At 37.8% G+C, this 21,147-nt stretch overlaps 1 protein-coding gene across 4 annotated transcripts in view; it reads right to left on the reverse strand.

The window, feature by feature from the left end:
- The window catches only part of LOC126195209 (sodium-coupled monocarboxylate transporter 1-like), a 299,461-nt gene that overhangs the window by 11,684 nt on the left and 266,630 nt on the right, over positions 1–21,147 (reverse strand). For all 4 annotated transcript variants that reach the window (XM_049933729.1, XM_049933727.1, XM_049933728.1 and 1 more), the window contains exon 14: positions 14,157–14,343. In XM_049933729.1, coding sequence (XP_049789686.1) covers positions 14,157–14,343 — 187 coding nt within the window. The remainder of the gene's footprint in view (positions 1–14,156; positions 14,344–21,147) is intronic.

Here is a 21,147-nt window from a genome sequence, read left to right on the forward strand (position 1 = left end):
CAGCATGGGAAGCTTCATTTGTTGGGATTGGGGCTGATCTTCCTGGAAGGTCTGAACAAGAGTGGAGGGTGGGTTTGTTAAGTTATTGGGAGCATTCTGCAGCATCATTCTCATAACCAGTTGTGGTCCTCTGGTTTGGAGTTGACTGGAAGGTTTAAACAGGAGTTTCACATGACCATTCTTAATAGGTCAGGTATGAGCTTACACATAGGACAGGGCTACTAGGCTAGCAAAGCACCTGTAGCATGAACTTATGAGCTTTTATGGTAGAGAAAGCCATCCACAGGCCCAATAAGTCACATTCAAATTTCAGAGAGAAAAGAATATCAGCCGCCTTAATTACAGAGAGTAGCAATTGTTATGGCAGACTGAAGAGAGAAAATGTTAATATAGTAATACTTAATTGCAGGAACATCAATGGAAGGGTCGCAGATCTGGCCTTGCTTATAAACGGTAATAACGCCCTATGGTAGTAAAGCCCATGTAGTAGTAGGGACAGGAAACTGTCTTTATCTGGGTGTTACGGTAGTAGTAATGAAAATCTAAATTCCAAATAATGTGTATTGCAAAGTTAGGTAGGATGTTGGTGGTGGGGGAGTGTTTATAGCTGTAAATGTGGTAATGTCTAGTGAGGTTAGTACAGAATACATGTATAAAATAATGTGGATGAAGATAAAATAATTGAAACTCCATGTTGGATGAAGATAAGTGTTATAAGTGTTTCTAACATGGTAATCAGATGCTTTTTTAGACCTCCTTCCATAGTAATAAAACAATCTTGGAGAAGGTTTTGTGTAAATGACCTGATCATATTACAATATTCAGGGAGTTTTCCACTTACCAGCTATGTAAGGGAAATAAGAGCTCGTACTGAGGTGTTGAGACAGTTCCACCTCGTGCAATCCACGAGTGGAACAGAGGAAGGGGGGGGGGGGGAATCTGACTTTGGCGCAAATTGTGCCCTCCGCCACACACCGCATGGTGGCTAGCAGAGTATATACGTAGATGTAGATGTAGTGGGAGAGTCAAGTGATAGAGTGGGTGTATCATGTGGAATTGTTCTAATTGTATTATCTAAAAATTGCCTGATCAATTAATCAAACCACTGACACATGAAGGCAACTACTTAGATTCTTAAGCATGGCTGCAGCAGCAATTGTACAAATGTAATATATCAAATAAAAACAGTCACCAGCTGTGGAAGTTAGTAGTAAAAAGCAGTTGACCTAGGTTTTAACCCATATAAATGGGCCTTCTTTGTATGTCTTATTACGTTTTACAAGCTCGGCTGTTTACATTTCCAAACATCCGAACTCGAAAAAGCACTGAAAACAAAAAGCAAAATTATCAAGATATTACAAGGTGATATTGAGGTGTTGAAAAGTGAAGTCTTGACTCTAAAGCAAGAAAATGATAAATTATTACGAGAAAAAGAAAACAGTGTATCCGAAAACTGTGAAACAAAAACAAAACAACATTGTGACAATTCGTGTGCATATACTAGCAGTGGACCAATAAACACCAAAACAGTGACTCCAGATAAAGACAAAATGATAAGTAACATAAGTAAAGTGATAGTGTTGGCAGACAGCCATGGTCGTGGACTAGCGGAAATTTTCAACCAGACAACACAACTAAAATCAACAGGTATTACTAAACCAGAAGCCCCATTTTCTGAAGTAGGGAAGCTAGTTTGCCGATTATACTAGTCTTAATCAAAATGATTTTGTTGTATTATTAGGAGGGTCAAATTATGTATATAAAAATGAAACTGAAAAGACCATACGAAGTCTGAAAAGATGCTTAAGCCACTTTACTCACACATGGTAGTATGCAATATTCCACGTAGATATGACTAACCAAACTGGTCCTGCGTGAACAAAGAAATTGCAGAGGCAAATAAACGTCTGTTAGGAGTACGTAAGAATTCCAGAAACGTGGTGGCTATAGACATTAGCAATATTGTTCGAAGATTTCATACTGTGTGTCGCCTACATCTTAAGTTTTTGTGGAAACAGGCGATAGCCAAACAAATAGCCAATATTGTGTCAGAAAGCAGGAAAAATCCTGTGATAAAAGCTGATTCATTGTTGGCATTACCCTCTCAATTCAAGTACACAGAAAAATTCAACGGACTCTAAATCAAAACTACAAAGTCATTCTTCATTGGAGGAAACAAAGGAAATGGAAAACAATATAAAAAATATAAATCAATCCAATGCCACTGAAGAAGTGAATCTGACATGAGAAACATCAAATAATCCTCTGCAGGAGAAAAAGAAGAGAGCAAAATCACCATCTAATGATGAGCAACAGAAGAGGAATAAGACAGCAGTTCCAGTGCCGAGAGGGAAGATTACAGCCTCACCAGAAGTGACGTGCTCAGCATCAAAAGAAACAACAATGGTTCAGATATGGAAGAGGAATGCAGTAACTCCAGCTCACTTAAGTGATTTTTTTCTGATGGGTGCCATAAAAAAGGACAAAAAGTTAAGTACAGGAGGAGTAAATACTTCAGTCAATACATTAATAATTACACATCAAAACATTCAATCAATCAAAAACAAACTCTTAAACTTACAAGTACCTATAGAAAGCAGTGGTATAAGACCTGCTGTTCTCTGTGTAACTGAACATTAGCTAAAAAACAATGAAATAACTTGTATAAACTTAGACAATTATAAGTTAGTAACTTGCTTTTGCAGAAAGAATTTAAAAAAATGGTGGTAGCTGCATATTTGTTAGAGATGCATCTCCTGCCCTGTAACTGCAATTCCATTGGGCAGGTATGCAACTGAAAAACATTTTGAGTGTAGTGATATAAGAATTGAACTCCAAAATGTAACCTATGTAATAATGTCTTTATACAGAGCTCCCAGTGGTGATTTCAGTGTGTTCATAAAAAACCTTAATAGGCTGCTATCACAATTTTGGCAGAACAAGTCAATTTTATGTGGAGACCTGAATATTGACGCCCTATCTGAATCAAAATATAAAACAGAACTAGAGAGCTTACTTATAATGCATGGTTTACATAACACAATTCAAAACTATACGAGAATAGGTATGAACACTCAAAGTGCCATTGATTACATAATTACAAGTTTTCAGTCTGGCAAATATAATTGCCTTATAGAAGACATGAATTTATCAGATCACAACTCGCAGACAGTAATAATAAAAGAAGTAGGGAAATTAGATTCACTCAGCATTATCCCTTCCAGAGATATGAGAAGTTCTAACAAAACAGACCTAAAGATAAAACTACAAAATGAAAAGTAGCCAGAAATATACTTATCTAATAGTGTTAATGATAAATATAACGATTTCCTAGATATCTATTTAAAAATCATTGAAGAGTGTTTGCCAACCGAAACTAAACCAATGAAGAAAAAGCGAGGAAATCTGCCATGGCTAACAAAAGGTCCATTAGTATCCTGTAAAAAGTTGAAACTTCTTCATGCAATTTGGAAAGCTCCAGATAGGCCTATTCATTTTGTTGAATATTATACAGCCCATAAAAAGATTTACAATAAACTTTAATAGCTGCAAAAAAATGTTATTACACAAGCTCCCAACAAAGCCTGAAGCATTTGGAAGATAATTAACAGAGAAACAGGAAAGTCATCAGGAAATAACAATAAAAGCATAAGCCTAAAAATTAATAATGTTGTAACAGAATATGTTACCTTTGTGTGTTCACACCACTTCAACTGAGAATCAATATTCATTCCTAGAAATTTTGCATTTGTTACAGTCTATAGAGGTGCCTTCTACTTTTAATTTAATATTGTCATTTTTCCTCTTCAAACTGAAATTCATGGCATTATTTTTCTTTATGTTCAATGTCACTTTATTACTTATTGACCAGTCATAAACTTCCTTGAGAATTTCATTTGCTTCTCGGCAAGGAGTTCCCTTGTTTTCTCAGTGACTATAATATTGCTGTAATCAGTGAAGAGGATTTTTTTCACCATGAGTAACACTACTGGGAATGTGTATATCAGGAACAGGTCCGCCCCCGGTAGCTGAGTGGTCAGTGCGACGGACTGTCAATCCTAAGGGCCCGGGTTCGATTCCCTGCTGGGTCAGAGATTTTCTCCGCTCAGGGACTGGGTGTTGTGTTGTCCTAATCATCATAATTTCATCCCCATCGACGCGCAAGTCGCCGAAGTGGCGTCAAATCGAAAGACTTGCACCAGGCGAGCGGTCTACCCGACGGGAGGCCCTTGTCACACGCCATTATTATTATTATTTCTTTCTTTTCTCAGACGTTATGTCTGGTCAAAAATGGAAAGTGACGCGGACCTTGATCAAGCGTGACTTCCTTTTAACTGTACGGCACATGTTATATTGCATTTAGGAACTTTCGGGTAATTGAACATGTATCAATAATTACGGATTTCTGTAGTTGTATATGTAAGTCTGGATGTAGCTGTATTGCATTGATGTACTGGTGGATATTGTGTGGTATGACTCCTGTAGTTGATAGTATAATTGGTATAATGTCAACTTTATCCTGATGCCACATGTCCTTGACTTCCTCAGCCAGTTGGATGTATTTTTCAATTTTTTCTCCTGTTTTCTTTTGTATATTTGTTGTATTGGGTATGGATATTTCGATTAGTTGTGTTAATTTCTTCTTTTTATTGGTGAGTATGATGTCAGGTTTGTTATGTGGTGGTGTTTTATCTGTTATAATGGTTCTCTTCCAGTATAATTTGTATTCATCATTCTCCAGTACATTTTGTGGTGCATACTTGTATGTGGGAACGTGTTGTTTTATTAGTTTATGTTGTAATGCAAGCTCTTGATGTATTATTTTTGCTACATTGTCATGTCTTCTGGGGTATTCTGTATTTGCTAGTATTGTACATCCGCTTGTGATGTGATCTACTGTTTCTATTTGTTGTTTGCAAAGTCTGCATTTATCTGTTGTGGTATTGGGATCTTTAATAATATGCTTGCTGTAATATCCGGAGTTTATTGTTTGATCCTGTATTGCAATCATGAATCCTTCCGTCTCACTGTATATATTGCCTTTTCTTAGCCATGTGTTGGATGCGATTTGATCGATGTGTGGCTGTGTTAGATGATACGGGTGCTTGGCATGTAGTTTTTTCTTTTTCCAATTTACTTTCTTCGTATCTGTTGATGTTATGTGATCTAAAGGGTTGTAGAGGTGGTTATGAAATTGTAGTGGTGTAGCCGATGTATTTATATGAGTGATTGCTTTGTGTATTTTGCTAGTTTCTGCTCGTTCTAGAAAGAATTTTCTTAAATTGTCTACCTGTCCATAATGTAGGTTTTTTATATTGATAAATCCCCTTCCTCCTTCCTTTCTGCTTAATGTGAATCTTTCTGTTGCTGAATGTATGTCATGTATTCTATATTTGTGGCATTGTGATCGTGTAAGTGTATTGAGTGCTTCTAGGTCTGTGTTACTCCATTTCACTACTCCAAATGAGTAGGTCAATATTGGTATAGCATAAGTATTTATAGCTTTTGTCTTGTTTCTTGCTGTCAATTCTGTTTTCAGTATTTTTGTTAGTCTTTGTCTATATTTTTCTTTTAGTTCTTCTTTAATATTTGTATTATCTATTCCTATTTTTTGTCTGTGTCCTAGATATTTATAGGCATCTGTTTTTTCCATCGCTTCTATGTAGTCGCTGTGGTTATCCAATATGTAATCTTCTTGTTTAGTGTGTTTTCCCTTGACTATGCTATTTTTCTTACATTTGTCTGTTCCAAAAGCCATATTTATATCATTGCTGAATACTTCTGTTATATTTAGTAATTGGTTGAGTTGTTGATTTGTTGCTGCCAGTAGTTTTAGATCATCCATGTATAGCAAATGTGTGATTTTGTGTGGGTATGTTCCAGTAATATTGTATCCATAATTTGTATTATTTAGCATGTTGGATAGTGGGTTCAGAGCAAGGCAGAACCAGAAAGGACTTAACGAGTCTCCTTGGTATATTCCACGCTTAATCTGTATTGGCTGTGATGTGATATTATTTAAATTTGTTTGGATATTAAGTGTGGTTTTCCAATTTTTCATTACTATGTTTAGGAACTGTATCAATTTAGGATCTACTTTGTATATTTCCAATATTTGTAGTAACCATGAGTGGGGTACACTATCAAAAGCTTTTTGGTAATCAATGTATGCGTAGTGTAGCGACCTTTGTTTAGTTTTAGCTTGATATGTCACCTCTGCATCTATTATCAGTTGCTCTTTACATCCTCGTGCTCCTTTGCAACAGCCTTTTTGTTCTTCATTTATAATTTTGTTCTGTGTTGTATGTGTCATTAATTTCTGTTTAATGATTGAAGTTAATATTTTGTATATTGTTGGTAGGCATGTTATGGGGCAATATTTAGCTGGGTTCGCTGTGTCTGCTTGATCTTTAGGTTTCAGATAAGTTATTCCATGTGTAAGTGTATCAGGGAATGTGTATGGGTCTGCAATGTAAGTGTTAAATAATTTAGTTAGATGTGAATGTGTTGAGGTGAACTACTTTAACCAGAAATTTGCTATTTTATCATTTCCAGGGGCTTTCCAATTGTGAGTAGAATTAATTGCTTCGGTGACTTCATGTTGCAAAATTATCACTTCAGGCATTTGTGGTATCATCTTGTATGTGTCTTTCTGCTTGTATCCACCGTGCATGCCTGTTATGTTGTACTGGGTTTGACCATATGTTGCTCCAGAAGTGTTCCATGTCTGTTATGTTTGGTGGATTGTTTATTTTAATGTGTGTGTTATCTATTGTCTGGTAAAATTTCTTTTGGTTTGTGTTGAATGTTTGGTTTTGTTTCCTTCTATTTTCACTTTTTTTGTATCTTCTGAGTCGTTTGGCTAATGCTTGTAATTTCTGCTTCTTTTCGTCTAATTGCTCTGTCGCTTCTAGTTGTGAGATTTTACCTAACCTTTTTCGTTTTTTTTCCGAGATTTCATTTCTTATAAATTGTGTTAGCTGTCCGATGTCTTTTCTCAGTTTTTCTATTTTGATCTGTAGCCTGTGTTGCCATGCTAGTTTTGTGGGTTTCTTCTGTGTGTTGGTTGGTTCTGATCTCTGCCTAGTGTGTATATTAAGTGTAGTGAGTGCTCCTATATAAACCAGTAGTTGTAACTCTTCCATAGTTGTGTTTTCATTTATTTTGTTGTGTATGATTGTGTTGATAGTTTTTATTGTTGTTTCGACTTGTGGGTTATTTGGTGGTCTATGCAAGAATGGTCTAATGTCTGTATTTGTGTCTTTGTATTCTATATATGTTAGCTGAAATTTTTCTTCTATATCTAACATCTGTGTCACTTCGTGTTCTATTTGTGCTTGTTCTGGTGGCTGTCTTACGATTTCGTTTTCCTCTGATTGTTTAACTGGTGCGTGTTGTTCTTTGTTTGTTTGCTCTGGGATGTTTGAGTCCATTACTGTATTTTCTTCTTCTTCTGATTGCACATTATTTTGTTCCAGTATTTGTTGTACTTGTTGTTTGATGTTTTCTAATTCTGACTGGGGTATTCTGTTATTTTTGATTATTACACGGATCTGATCAGCTAGTCGTTGTTCTGTTAAAAATTTTAATTCTGGGTATCTGGTAATAAATGTTGTGTATACTTGTGATCTGTATCCAGTTGTGTTGGTTCCTAGGTTTGTTGCTTGGTAATAACAGAACATGAGGTGTCTGTTAACTTCATCTGACCATCTCATCCTCTGTCTTTGTTTTCCTTCTAGGGTGGTTGCAGGAAGCATATCCTGCAAAACACCTCTATTTGGATTTAAATCATTTTCCAGTTGGCTAGCAGTGTCGTTACCATTGTGGGCGGGCATAGGGTTTAAGCGTCATCCCCGACCATGACGGCGCTTGTCCGAGGCTTCTTTAGTTCTGTCCTGAACCAACTAATCATACTAAAAGGGGGGTTAGCCCTATTAGTGGTTTGTTCTTTTCGTCGCCTTTTACGACTGGCAGAACATACCAGAGGCCTATTCTTTTCCCGGGCCTCCACGGGATTTATTATTATTATTCTTTACTTTCTCAGACGTTAAGTCTGGTTAAAAATGAAAAGTGACGCGGACCTTGATCAGGCGTCACTTCCTTTTAACTGTATGGTATGTGTTATATTGCATTTAGGAACTTTCGGGTAATTGAACATGTATCAATAATTACTGATTTCTGTAGTTGTATATATACGTTTGGATGTAGCTCTATTGCATTGATGTACTGGTGGATATTGTGTGGTATGACTCCTGTAGTTGATAGTATAATTGGTATGATGTCAACTTTATCCTGATGCCACATGTCTTTGACTTCCTCAGCCAGTTGGATGTATTTTTCAATTTTTTCTCCTGTTTTCTTTTGTATATTTGTTGTATTGGGTATGGATATTTCGATTAGTTGTGTTAATTTCTTCTTTTTATTGGTGAGTATGATGTCAGGTTTGTTATGTGGCGTTGTTTTATCTGTTATAATGGTTCTGTTCCAGTATAATTTGTATTCATCATTCTCCAGTACATTTTGTGGTGCATACTTGTATGTAGGAACTTGTTGTTTTAAAAGTTTATGTTGTAAGGCAAGCTGTTGATGTATTATTTTTGCTACATTGTCATGTCTTCTGGGGTATTCTGTATTTGCTAGTATTGTACATCCGCTTGTGATGTGATCTACTGTTTCTATTTGTTGTTTACAAAGTCTGCATTTATCTGTTGTGGTATTGGGATCTTTAATAATATGCTTGCTGTAATACCTGGTGTTTATTGTTTGATCCTGTATTGCAATCATGAATCCTTCTGTCTCACTGTATATATTGCCTTTTCTTAGCCATGTGTTGGATGCGTCTTGATCGATGTGTGGCTGTGTTAGATGATACGGGTGCTTGCCATGAAGTGTTTTCTTTTTCCAATTTACTTTCTTCGTATCTGTTGATGTTACGTGGTCTAACGGGTTGTAGAGGTGGTTATGAAATTGTAGTGGTGTAGCCGATGTATTTATATGAGTGATTGCTTTGTGTATTTTGCTAGTTTCTGCTCGTTCTATAAAGAATTTTCTTAAATTGTCTACCTGTCCATAATGTAGGTTTTTTATATCGATAAATCCCCTTCCTCCTTCCTTTCTGCTTAATGTGAATCTTTCTGTTGCTGAATGTATGTGATGTATTCTATATTTATGGCATTGTGATCGTGTAAGTGTATTGAGTGCTTCTAGGTCTGTGTTACTCCATTTCACTACTCCAAATGAGTAGGTCAATATTGGTATGGCATAAGTATTTATAGCTTTGGTCTTGTTTCTTGCTGTGAATTCTGTTTTCAGTATTTTTGTTAGTCTTTGTCTATATTTTTCTTTTAGTTCTTCTTTAATATTTGTATTATCTATTCCTATTTTTTGTCTGTATCCTAGATATTTATAGGCATCCGTTTTTTCCATCGCTTCTATGCAGTCGCTGAGGTTACCCAATATGTAATCTTCTTGTTTAGTGTGTTTTCCCTTGACTATGCTATTTTTCTTACATTTGTCTGTTCCAAACGCCATACTTATATCATTGCTGAATACTTCTGTTATCTTTAGTAATTGGTTGAGTTGTTGATTTGTTGCTGCCAGTAGTTTTAGATCATCCATGTATAGCAAATGTGTGATTTTGTGTGGGTATGTTCCAGTAATATTGTATCCATAATTTGTATTATTTAGCATGTTGGATAGTGGGTTCAGAGCAAGGCAGAACCAGAAAGGACTTAATGAGTCTCCTTGGTATATTCCACGCTTAATCTGTATTGGCTGTGATGTGATATTATCTGAATTTGTTTGGATATTAAGTGTGGTTTTCCAGTTTTTCATTACTATGTTTAGGAACTGTATCAATTTAGGATCTACTTTGTATATTTCCAATATTTGTAGTAACCATGAGTGGGGTACACTATCAAAAGCTTTTTGGTAATCAATGTATGCGTAGTGTAGAGACCTTTGTTTAGTTTTAGCTTGATATGTCACCTCTGCATCTATTATCAGTTGCTCTTTACATCCTCGCGCTCCCTTGCAGCAGCCTTTTTGTTCTTCATTTATAATTTTGTTCTGTGTTGTATGTGTCATTAATTTCTGTGTAATGACTGAAGTTAATATTTTGTAGATTGTTGGTAGGCATGTTATGGGGCGATATTTAGCTGGGTTTGCTGTGTCTGCTTGATCTTTAGGTTTCAGATAAGTTATTCCATGTGTAAGTGTATCAGGGAATATGTATGGGTCTGCAATGTAACTGTTAAATAATTTAGTTAGATGTGAATGTGTTGAGGTGAACTTCTTTAGCCAGAAATTTGCTATTTTATCATTTCCAGGGGCTTTCCAATTGTGCGTAGAATTAATTGCTCGGGTGACTTCATGTTGCAAAATTATCACTTCAGGCATTTGTGGTATCATCTTGTATGTATCTGTTTCTCCTTGTATCCACCGTGCATGCCTGTTATGTTGTACCGGGTTTGACCATATGCTGCTCCAGAAGTGTTCCATGTCTCTTATGTTTGGTGGATTGTCTATTTTTATGTGTGTGTTATCTATTGTTTGGTAAAATTTCTTTTGGTTTGTGTTGAATGTTTGGTTTTGTTTCCTTCTATTTTCACTTTTTTTGTATCTTCTAAGTCGTTTCGCCAAAGCTTGTAATTTTTGCTTCTTTTCATCTAATTGCTCTATTGCTTCTTGTTGTGAGATTTTACCTAACCTTTCTCGTTTTTTGTCTGATATTTCATTTCTTATAAATTGTGTTAACTGTCCGATGTCTTTTCTCAGTTTTTCTATTTTGATTTGTAGCCTGTGTTGCCATGCTGGTTTTGTGGGTTTCTTCTGTGTGTTGGTTGGTTCTGATATCTGCCTAGTGTGTATATTTAGTGTAGTGAGTGCTCCTACATAAACCAGTAGTTGTAACTCTTCCATAGTTGTGTATTCATTTATTTTGTTGTGTATGATTGTGTTGATAGTTTTTATTGTTGTTTCGACTTGTGGGCTATTTGGTGGTCTATGCAAGAATGGTCTAATGTCTGTATTTGTGTCTTTGTATTCTATATATGTCAACTGAAATTTTTCTTCTATATCTAACATATGTGTCACTTCGTGTTCTATTTGTGCTTGTGCTGGTGGCTGTCTTAAAATTTCATTTTCCTCTGATTGTTTAATTGATGCGTTTTGTTCTTTGTTTGTTTGCTCTGGGATGTTTGAGTCCATTACTGTATTTTCTTCTTCTTCTAATTGCACATTATTTTGTTCCAGTATTTGTTGTACTTGTTGTTTGATGTTTTCTAATTCTGACTGGGGTATCCTGTTATTTTTTATTATTACACGAATCTGATCAGCTAGACGTTGTTCTGTTAAAAATTTTAATTCTGGGTATCTGGTAATAAATGTTGTGTATACTTGTGATCTGTATCCAGTTGTGTTGGTTCCTAGGTTTGTTGCTTGGTAATAACAGAACATGAGGTGTCGATTAACTTTATCTGACCATCTCATCCTCTGTCTTTGTTTTCCTTCTAGGGTGGTTGCAGGAAGCATATCCTGCAAAACACCTCTATTTGGATTTAAATCATTTTCTAGTTGGCTAGCAGTGTCGTTACCATTGTGGGCGGGCATAGGGTTCAAGCGTCGTCCCCGACCATGACGGCGCTTGTCCGAGGCTTCTTTAGTTCTGTCCTGAACCAAGTAATCACACTGAAAGGGGGGTTAGCCCTATTAGTGGTTTGTTCTTTTCGTCGCCTTTTACGACTGGCAGAACATACCGGAGGCCTATTCTTTTCCCGGGCCTCCACGGGGTTTATTATTATTATTATTATTATTATTATCAGGAACAGTATTGGTCCTAATATGCTTCCTTGCAGAACACCTATATTAATGTATTTTGGTTCTGATAAGTGTTTTACTAAATGTTTAGATCTATTTGAAGTATGTGTTATTTCTACTCTTTGTACTCTATCTGTTAGGTATGATCGAAACCAGCCATTAACTACCACTCTTATTCCCAATGCTTCTAATTTATTTAATAGAATCTTGTGGTCGACTGTATCAAACGCCTTAGAAAGATCCAAAAATATGCCTGTGACACATTCATCTTTATCAAGAGCATCAAGTACAACTTTTGTGAATTCTACTGTGGCTGACTCCGTATTTTTGCCACTTCGGAAACCAAACTGTGATTCGCTTAAAATATTGTATTTATTCAGGTAATTCATTACTCTGTCTTTCATAATTTCTTCTATTATTCTTGAGAATGCTGACAACAGGGAAATGGGCCGGTAATTTTCTATGTCCTCTGCATTATCTTTCTTAAGCAACTCTTGCCTGTTTTAACTGCTCTGGAAATGTTCCTGACGTGAAGGATTCATTAATTATATTTGTTAAGCGGCCTTGTATAATCCCTATGCATTGTTTCAGTATACACATTGGTACTTCATCTAAGCCTACTGACTTTTTATTTTTTAGTTTTTGAATTGTTTTACTGACTTCATTCTCTGTGGTTGGAAGTAACATCATTGTTTTTAGTGCAACATTATTTACCGGTAGTATTACACATCAAATTGACAATAAGATCCTAACTTTTAAATACACAAGTGCAACAGTGACACAGGGAGTCCCTCAAGGCTCAATTCTTGGACCTTTCCTCTTTCTAGCATACATTAATGATGTTGTACACCCCATTAATTCACACATTGTAAATTATGCTGATGACACCTCAGTTTTATTTCATGGTAAAGATTGTGAGGAACTACAATTTTCAGCACGTAATGGGATACTAGAATTAAGTTCATATTTTCATGCACAAGGATTAAAAGTCAATGTAAATGAATCTCAGATGCTAATATTTACAACTGGCAGCTCACACTACTCATGCATAAATGAGGTATGTGGCATAATGGTAGAGGAAGCAAATGTGTGTAAATTTCTAGGGGTCCATCTGGACTCAATCCTCTGGTGGACTACCCACATTAACACTGTATGTAAGAAAGTCAGCAATGGGCCGTATCTTCTTAGCCAACTGTCCAAAATTGTGCCCACCCACATGTGTAAAACTGTGTATTATGGGACAATCTATCCCCATCTTAGCAACTGTAAGAAATCGCTGCAGACATTCACATTAACAGAGTACTATTGCTACAAAAAAGAGGGTTGAGGATTATACATGGACTAGTCTATAAAGGCTCTTGCCGTGATGTTTTAAGACAGCACAAGTACTTCACCATAACTCAAAAGTTAATATTAGCAAAGTGGAATCTATCTATGATATATCTGGCCACCTCCTAACCATCTGTCCTGCGTGGTTGGGTCAATTTTGTATTTTCAAATGGGAACCGCAATTTTTATTGAAAGTTTGGATACTGTGTGAAAACATACTTAAACGTTACTCAGACTATTGTTTCCCACTTGCTGTATATGACAGTGTAATCGACAAATATCAAGTGTGCCTGTTTTTGTTATTAAGAAACAATCGATTTGGTTCTACACTGCTTTTACAATGAAAATGTAAACCTTTGTGCTCTAATGGTTAAAACTGATCAGTGTCCAATCATCCTACATTGATTGAAATTAAGCTTAATTAGAAATTCAGACAGGCGGGTACTAGAGATGTAAAAAATATCACAAGAGTCTCATAACAGTACAGTGAAAAATAATGTTAGTATGCCACAAGATTCACAAAAAGCATAGTGAAAAATTATGTTAATATATTGCATCAGAATATCAGGGGATTGGAAGCCACTTGTATCTTTAAGATGAATGCTGAGAATGTCTATCTCAGTTATTCATCAGCAGCTGGGAATTTGGTAGTCAGGTGTCACTGACTTTTCAAAGTAAGTACCTTGTATCTCATGATAAAACTCCTCTAGTCAGTCAGGAATGGCTCTTTATTCCTGTTTCAAACTTCTGTTTCCACGCAGGATGCATAGTCACCTATGTAACGTGACTACATAGGAGCAAACACAGATCTGGACCCAGTTTTGTCCAATACAAGTCCATTCTTACCTATCTGTAATCTCTACACTGCATGTGACAATTATTAATGCCAAAAATATGTCTAAGCTTTTCAGCTTTGTTCAGCAGTGAGAAAAATAAGAGTGAATGGATGGAATGTTCACTGGAACTAATTCACCACTCCAGTGTAAGAATGTTGGCCAGCAGAGACTCACCTTGTAAATCTGTGCTCTTGATGCTGGGGGCAGCCACCGACGCACCAATGGGCTGATGAGGCGAGCATCTGGTCTGGAGGCATCCTGCCGTAGAAATATGCTTGCCACCAGAGACACTGTCACCGATGTCACCAAGCCCAGTGCTGTGTACCAAAGGTACGACACACAGTACACTGCCCACACCTCACTGCACAAGGAAAGCAATAGTTCAGATACATATGCTAACAGCTATTTCAATGAAATAAGCTAATAACAAACATCCCATTTCAAAAATTGTAATATACTGACAGTTTTTGTATCCTGCCCTTATAGTATACAACATCTGGAAGTGTACAGAGTCATCAGTTACTTGGTGATGTGTATGTTTTAAAATAGCCTCTGTTATAGTTGTAATAATAATGCTCACTGCAATTTTATATAAATTTGCAAGTTATCACTTAGAACCATGAGAGAAATGATCCAAATTGCAAATTTGTGAACTTTGTTTCACCTATGAGCAACAGAATAAATAAAGGTGATAAAATAAGAAAGTTATTCATTACCAAAATTTAACTTCCATGACAACTGCTTTAGAAAATTCACAATTCTTATTCCTAGTGTTAGGTGGTGGTTTTTCTTCCAAAACAGTCACATAACCTGTTTAATAATCTTATATGCAGATCCAACTAGTAAATACAATCAATGCTACATGAAAACTGAATACAATAATAACAAATGCTATTGACTGCAACTGTGATTAGCTCTATCCCTTTTCCTTTTGATATGGTGAAGATGTCTTCTAATGTACTCAACCTGGGGCTTTTAGCTGGTTGGCAAAAGGTGATAGTCACTGGGAGACCTCCACAGGTCTTAAAAATGTTTTTGCTGAGAGCCAAGACCTGAACCAGGTATATGCTGGGAAGAGCACTCTTCTGGCAGGATGCAGTGGGGATGACAAGCGAGGCTTGCCCAGCCCATTATAAAGTTTCAGTGTGCGTGAAGCACAAAGAATGGCTTTTGCCAAATGTAAGATCTGAAGGACAAGAGAAAAAACACTACTGCTAGCATGGGACCCACCCGTTAGGCCCAAAGGGTGCCAGCTGGAAATTTTGTTCAAAATTTAGCAAGGAGATCCCCGATTGGCTCATAGCACTTATTTTGGTAATGGGGGAGAATTCATGTGCAAGTGTATGTGTATGCTCCCTCATTGGCCAGTGGAGGAGATTTGCTGTGTTTTACCCACTCCAGCAGGGAAATGTACTTCATTGGTTAGCCATGGCAGAATCCTTAAGCATAGGGAATTAATTAGAATATTTATTAATTTATCAGTGGTTGGAAACTGAAAGTTCTATTGCAACTGGCCAGCGAGATTCCAATATTGGCAGAATGAGATAAGTTTTATAGAGGTCGGTAAGAGTACACTTGTTCCAGGAGCATCATAGAGAGCTCTTCTCCACAGGCCTTAATACAGTATGCTTTCCTAGAGCTGCAGAGTAAGATGTCTTCAACTTAGAGCAGAAATCAGATGCTGAACTTAGAATTCTCAGCCATTACTGAAGCCATTCTCTGCTCTCATACATCAGTGGAGTGGTAAGCATGGACCATACTTGCATTTGCCGATCTGATTTTCACAGCCAGCTAGCTGCACCCATGATGTGCTTAGGTGAGTGTACTGGTATTTGGTTGTGCTTTCCTGGGACTTTCCTTTGGGTCATTAACTTATTTCACAATGATTGGTCATATTCATGAACACAGTTTTAAGTCGTGTATCATATATCCACCCATCTGTACCAAGGCTGTCATACATGTATTCAGTCCCTTATTCCTTTGATAAATGACTGTCCTTGATTCAGTGGCTAAAATATTTTTGTTGTTTTTTAGCAATAAATCAGATTGTTATAGTGCCACTTAGGATCTTTTCTTAATTTGATGGTTCCTGTTATCAATATGCCTGTGTGAGGAAAGGTACCCATGTTGCATGTTTTACTTGGTCACCCTTTGCAATTTAAACAGAACAAGCCATTTTCTGTTGCATGACTGTATTCTTTTAATTTGCATGATCTTATGGGGAATTATCTATCACTGTAGATCTTCTTCTTCTTTTTTTCTTCTTTATCGTTGCCTTGTCCCACATCACGTAGGGTCAGTGTTGCTCTTCTGGATCCTTCTCCTCCATAGTACTCTATCCATTGCCTCTTCCTTCTTGCATCCTTTCTCCCTTAGGTCCCTGGATGTCTTATCCTTCCACCTCATCTTCGGTCTCCCTCTCCTTCTCGCCCCTTCAATCTTTATATCTTCACTCTGTTTCCGATATACTCTTCCCCTTTTCTCTGTAAGTGTCCGTACCACCTTAGTCTGCTCTCTTGTATCTTTTTCCCCATGGGTCCCAGTTTCACAGCTCCTCTAACAAATTCATTTCTAATCCTGTCCTTCCTTGTTACCCCACACATCCACCTCAGCATCCTCATTTCCGCCACTTCCATCTTCCTTTCCTGGGCTACTGTGATTGGCCATGTCTCTGCCCCATATATCATAGCAGGCCTTACCACCAACTTGTACACTTTCCCATTCAACCCAATGCTCACCTTCTTGTCACACAACACTCCACTCATTTTCCTCCAGTTGTTCCAACCGCAATTTATTCGGTGTTTTATCTCGCTTTCCAGTCCTCCCTCCCTCTGTATGTACGACCCCAGGTATTTAAATTTGCAGACCAATTTCAGCTCATCATCCTGGATCTTGCAAGACCTCATCTGCACATCCTTCAGTGCTGAATATTCTGACTTCGTCCTGCTAATTTTCATCCCTCTTTCTTGTAGTGCCTTCCTCCAATCCTCCAGCTTTTCCTCAAGTCTGTCGATGCTCTACTCACAAAGAACCACATCATCCGCAAACATCATATTCCACGGTGCATCTTTCTTCACATCTTTCACCAGCACATCCATAATCAGGTCAAAGAGGTAGGGACTAAGCCCAGATCCTTGATGTAACCCTACTTTTACTGGAAACTCCTTTGTCATGCCCACACTACTTCTCACCTGTGTCATTGCTCCTCTGTACATTTCCTTCACTAACCTCACATACTTCTCTGGCACACACTGCTCTCTCATGCTTCTCCATATTTTGTCCCTTGGGACTCTGTCATATGCTTTCTCCAAACCAATGAAAGCCATATGTAGATCGGCTTGTAGCTCCCCGTGTCTCTCCACTATCCACCTTAAAGCATGTATTGCATCAGTCATTCCTCTTCCAGGCATGAACGGAAATTGTTCTTCACACACCACAATCTTCTTGCATAATCTTGCTCCTATAACTCTTTCCCAAATTTTCATTGTGTGTGCCATTCTCCACTCATCTGGCATCTCCTCCTGTCGCCAAATCATCTTCATTAAATCCCAAAGGAACTCAATTCCCTTTTTACCGAGACACTTCCATACCTCAATGGGGATCTGGTCTGGGCCAACTGCCTTCCCATTTTTCATCTTTTCAACTGCCTGTTCAACTTCATCTCTTCTTATATCCATCGTTAATCCTTCGTTTGCCCCTCCTTCCTCAGTTTTCACTCTTACATTTTCTTCATTCAGCAATTTCTCAAAATAATTCAACCACCTTTGGATTATTTTTCCATGGTCATGCAGAATTATTCCTGTTTCATCTTTCATTTGTTTTATTGTTGTTAGATCCATAGAAACTTTATCTCTTGATTTGCCTATCCATATCAGTTGTCTCATATCCTGACTTTTCTGTAGTTGTTTGTATGCCTCCCTTACTGATTCAGCTTTAGCTTTAGCCATAGCTCGTTTTGCCTCCTTCTTTGCACTTTTGTATGCTTGCCCATCCTCAGCACTTCCAGACATTTCCCACTTCCTCTTAGCGTCTTTCTTTTCCTTCACAATGATGGGTACTGGGAAATAAAATACCCAGGGTGGACCAAACTAGCAAGCCTCTGCCCCTCTAACAAGGGAAGGGGGTTGGCAGCAGGAAGGGCATCCAGTTGTAAAAACATTGCCAAAACAAGAGCAATTATCTATCTCTGTAGATCACCAGGGATAAATTCTGTAGTGTCTGAGGGAGATGATAATTACTCAACTGATTTCTCACACTAGATTTTGTAAGACTCACTATGTTTATAGGAAGCAATAAATTAAAAAGGAAGTTAAATTAAATCCTTTATTGTTATACACAAAAACTGGCTAATGAATGGCTTGAAGTGTGGCAACCATGATTTCTCAATACACTTTTTGTTGACTTCTCAGTTGTAATACAACATCTGACAATAAAGTTCAATGAATGAAGTCAGAACGGTCAATTGGGCAACACTGGTGACTCACAACACTGCACCTGCATAGCAGCCAGTGTTGATAACCTGCCACCACCATAGTTAAGCTGAGCACTGTGTGTGTTCCGTGTTAGACCTGTTGGACAAAGTGCTTGTTTGGCATGTTGATTCAGAATTGAGAACAGGACAATGACCGAGCAGAAGATCAATTTAAAGTTGTGTTTTAAGCTTGGCAAGACACTGAAAGAAATGCATGCAATGCTGGTACGTGTTTATGGGGATCAAGCACTGTCCATGAAGTGTGTGTATGAGTGGTTTGCCTGTTATCAAGGAGGCTGGGAAAGTGTTTCTGACAATCCCCATAGTGGACAACTGGTGACTGCTACCAGTGACAAAAACATTGAGAAAGTGAGGACATTAATCATGAGTGGCCATCAATTAACTGTGCACATGATAGCGAATGAACTGCAGATGAATGTGAATCAGTGTGACAAATCCTTACCCAGGAGTTAGGGAAGAGGAAAACGTGTTGTTGTCTTGTGCCACATCACTTCACTGACAATCAGAAGCAGGCACATTTAGAGGCTTCAGAGGATTTTATCGAAATGGTAGATGCGACACCCAATTGCTTGAACTGTATTGTCACTGAGGACAAAACCTGGTGTCTCCAGTATGACCCTGAAACAATCATTTTTAATAGTCAATACATTATCCACAAGGACTTTCTTCCTGAGGTAATGACATTGAATGCTGCATGGTATGTTAAAATTTTGACCTGTTTCATGCAATGTTTATGCAGGGTATGACCCCAGTACTCACAACAAGGTTCCTGGTCATTTGTTCATGACAAAGTTCACCCCCACACAGCCAATATCGTCAAACAGTTCCTGGCAAAAAGGGGGTGGTGCAACTTGAACACCACCATACTTACCACATCTCAATCCTTCAGACTTCTTCCTATTCCCTTGGCTCAAATTCGTTTGATAGGAAAGAGATTTGATGATATTCCTGACATATAATGAAATGTGACACAGCTTTTGAGCAGCATCACAAAGGAAGATTTGTGCAAAGTTTTCAGGACATGTATCGCAGAGCTCAGCAGTGCATAGTTATGGGAGGTGACTATTTCGAAGAACAGTAAGGTAACTGTAGTTCATAGTTCATCTACGTTAATGTCACAGGACTATTCACTGAACTTTATGGTCAGAGTGTGTAAATACATCTGTTGATATCTGAGAGCAAATTTCACATTATTGTTCTAGCAGTTCCTACCTTCAAGCTGCAGGTCACTGTTCAATAAATAATGCAGCACATTTTTTTTTCTTGGCCAATTTCTGTTGAAAAGTGTGGAATTTTTTGAGGGACATTCCTGCTTCAGCCTCTATAGTTTCATGAAGTTCTGATAGGTGGCGGTGCTATATGTAGCCTTCAAAATGGAGAACTGTCATTGAATTTCTTTTGGCAGAAAACGAGAACTTCACAGATATTCATAGGCGCTTGCAGAAAGTCTACAGAGACCTGGCAGTGACAAAAGCATGGTTAGTAATTGGGCAAGGTGTTTGTCATCATCACAATAAGGTCACATAAACTTCTCTGATCTTCCACATGCCAGCCAGCCACATGCAGCTGTGACTCCTGCAATGTCGGAATGTGTGGGCACTCTCATTCAAATTGGTCAACAGATCACAATCAAACATCTCACTTCACAACTGGACTTCTCTGCTCGTAGGGCTGACACACTTGTCCATCAGATGGGGTCCTCAAAAGTGTGTGTCTGCTGGGTTCCTTGCCGCATAGTGGAAGACCATAAAGAACTAATGAAGGGCCACTTGTGCAGAATTGCTTGCACATTATGAGGCTGATCATGACAATTTTTTTGTTAAACATCATCACAGACAATGAAACACGATTTCTTTACTTTGAACTGGAAACAACATGGCAATCCATGGAGTGGCACCACACCAACTCTTCTCTGAAGGAGAAGTTCGAAGCCACACCCTTAACCAGTAAAGTTGTGGTGGCAGGCTTCTGGCACTCTGTTTGATGTCCTCCATCATGGTGCAATGATCAGCTCTGAACTGTATTGTACTACCCTCAGGAAACTGAAGAAATGATTTCAGTGTGTTCATCACCATTAAAATGCAAATGAACTTCTCCTTCTTCAAGACAATGCAAGGCCTCATACAAGTCTGTGCACCGTAGAGGAGCTCACAAAATTCCATTAGACTGTTTAGTCTCATGCACCATACAAACCCAAATTTCACGTCTTCTGAGCTCCATCTGTTTGGCCTACTGAGGGATGTATGTGGATGATGGGGAAATTATTGATGCAGCAAGACATTGTTTCTGAAATTGACCAGTGGAGTGGTACTATACGGGTATACAGGCTCTCTGACTAAGGTGGTGTAAGGCCGTTGTGTTGAATGGAGATTATGTTAAAAAATAGGAATTTGTAGCCAAAAGAGTGGGGAATTATATGGTGTGTTGAAATCTTAAATAAAACCAACTTGCTTTCAGAAGAAAAGTGTTGTGTTGCTTATCGAATGCTCCATGTAAGTTGGTGCAAAAGGTGGAATGGCAGAAAAGTGCTAGTAATTCCAAATTGTTAATTGTTCCAAACAAATCAGTTACACCTCACTTAGCATTTAAAACTTTCTACACTTATTAAAACTTTGTTTGCCAATAATCATGTCCAGTTTGGAAGCCAAGTTTGGAAATGCTGTGGTCCTTCTT

Source organism: Schistocerca nitens, chromosome 7, assembly GCF_023898315.1.
Source record: "Schistocerca nitens isolate TAMUIC-IGC-003100 chromosome 7, iqSchNite1.1, whole genome shotgun sequence".
Lineage (NCBI taxonomy): Eukaryota > Metazoa > Arthropoda > Insecta > Orthoptera > Acrididae > Schistocerca > Schistocerca nitens.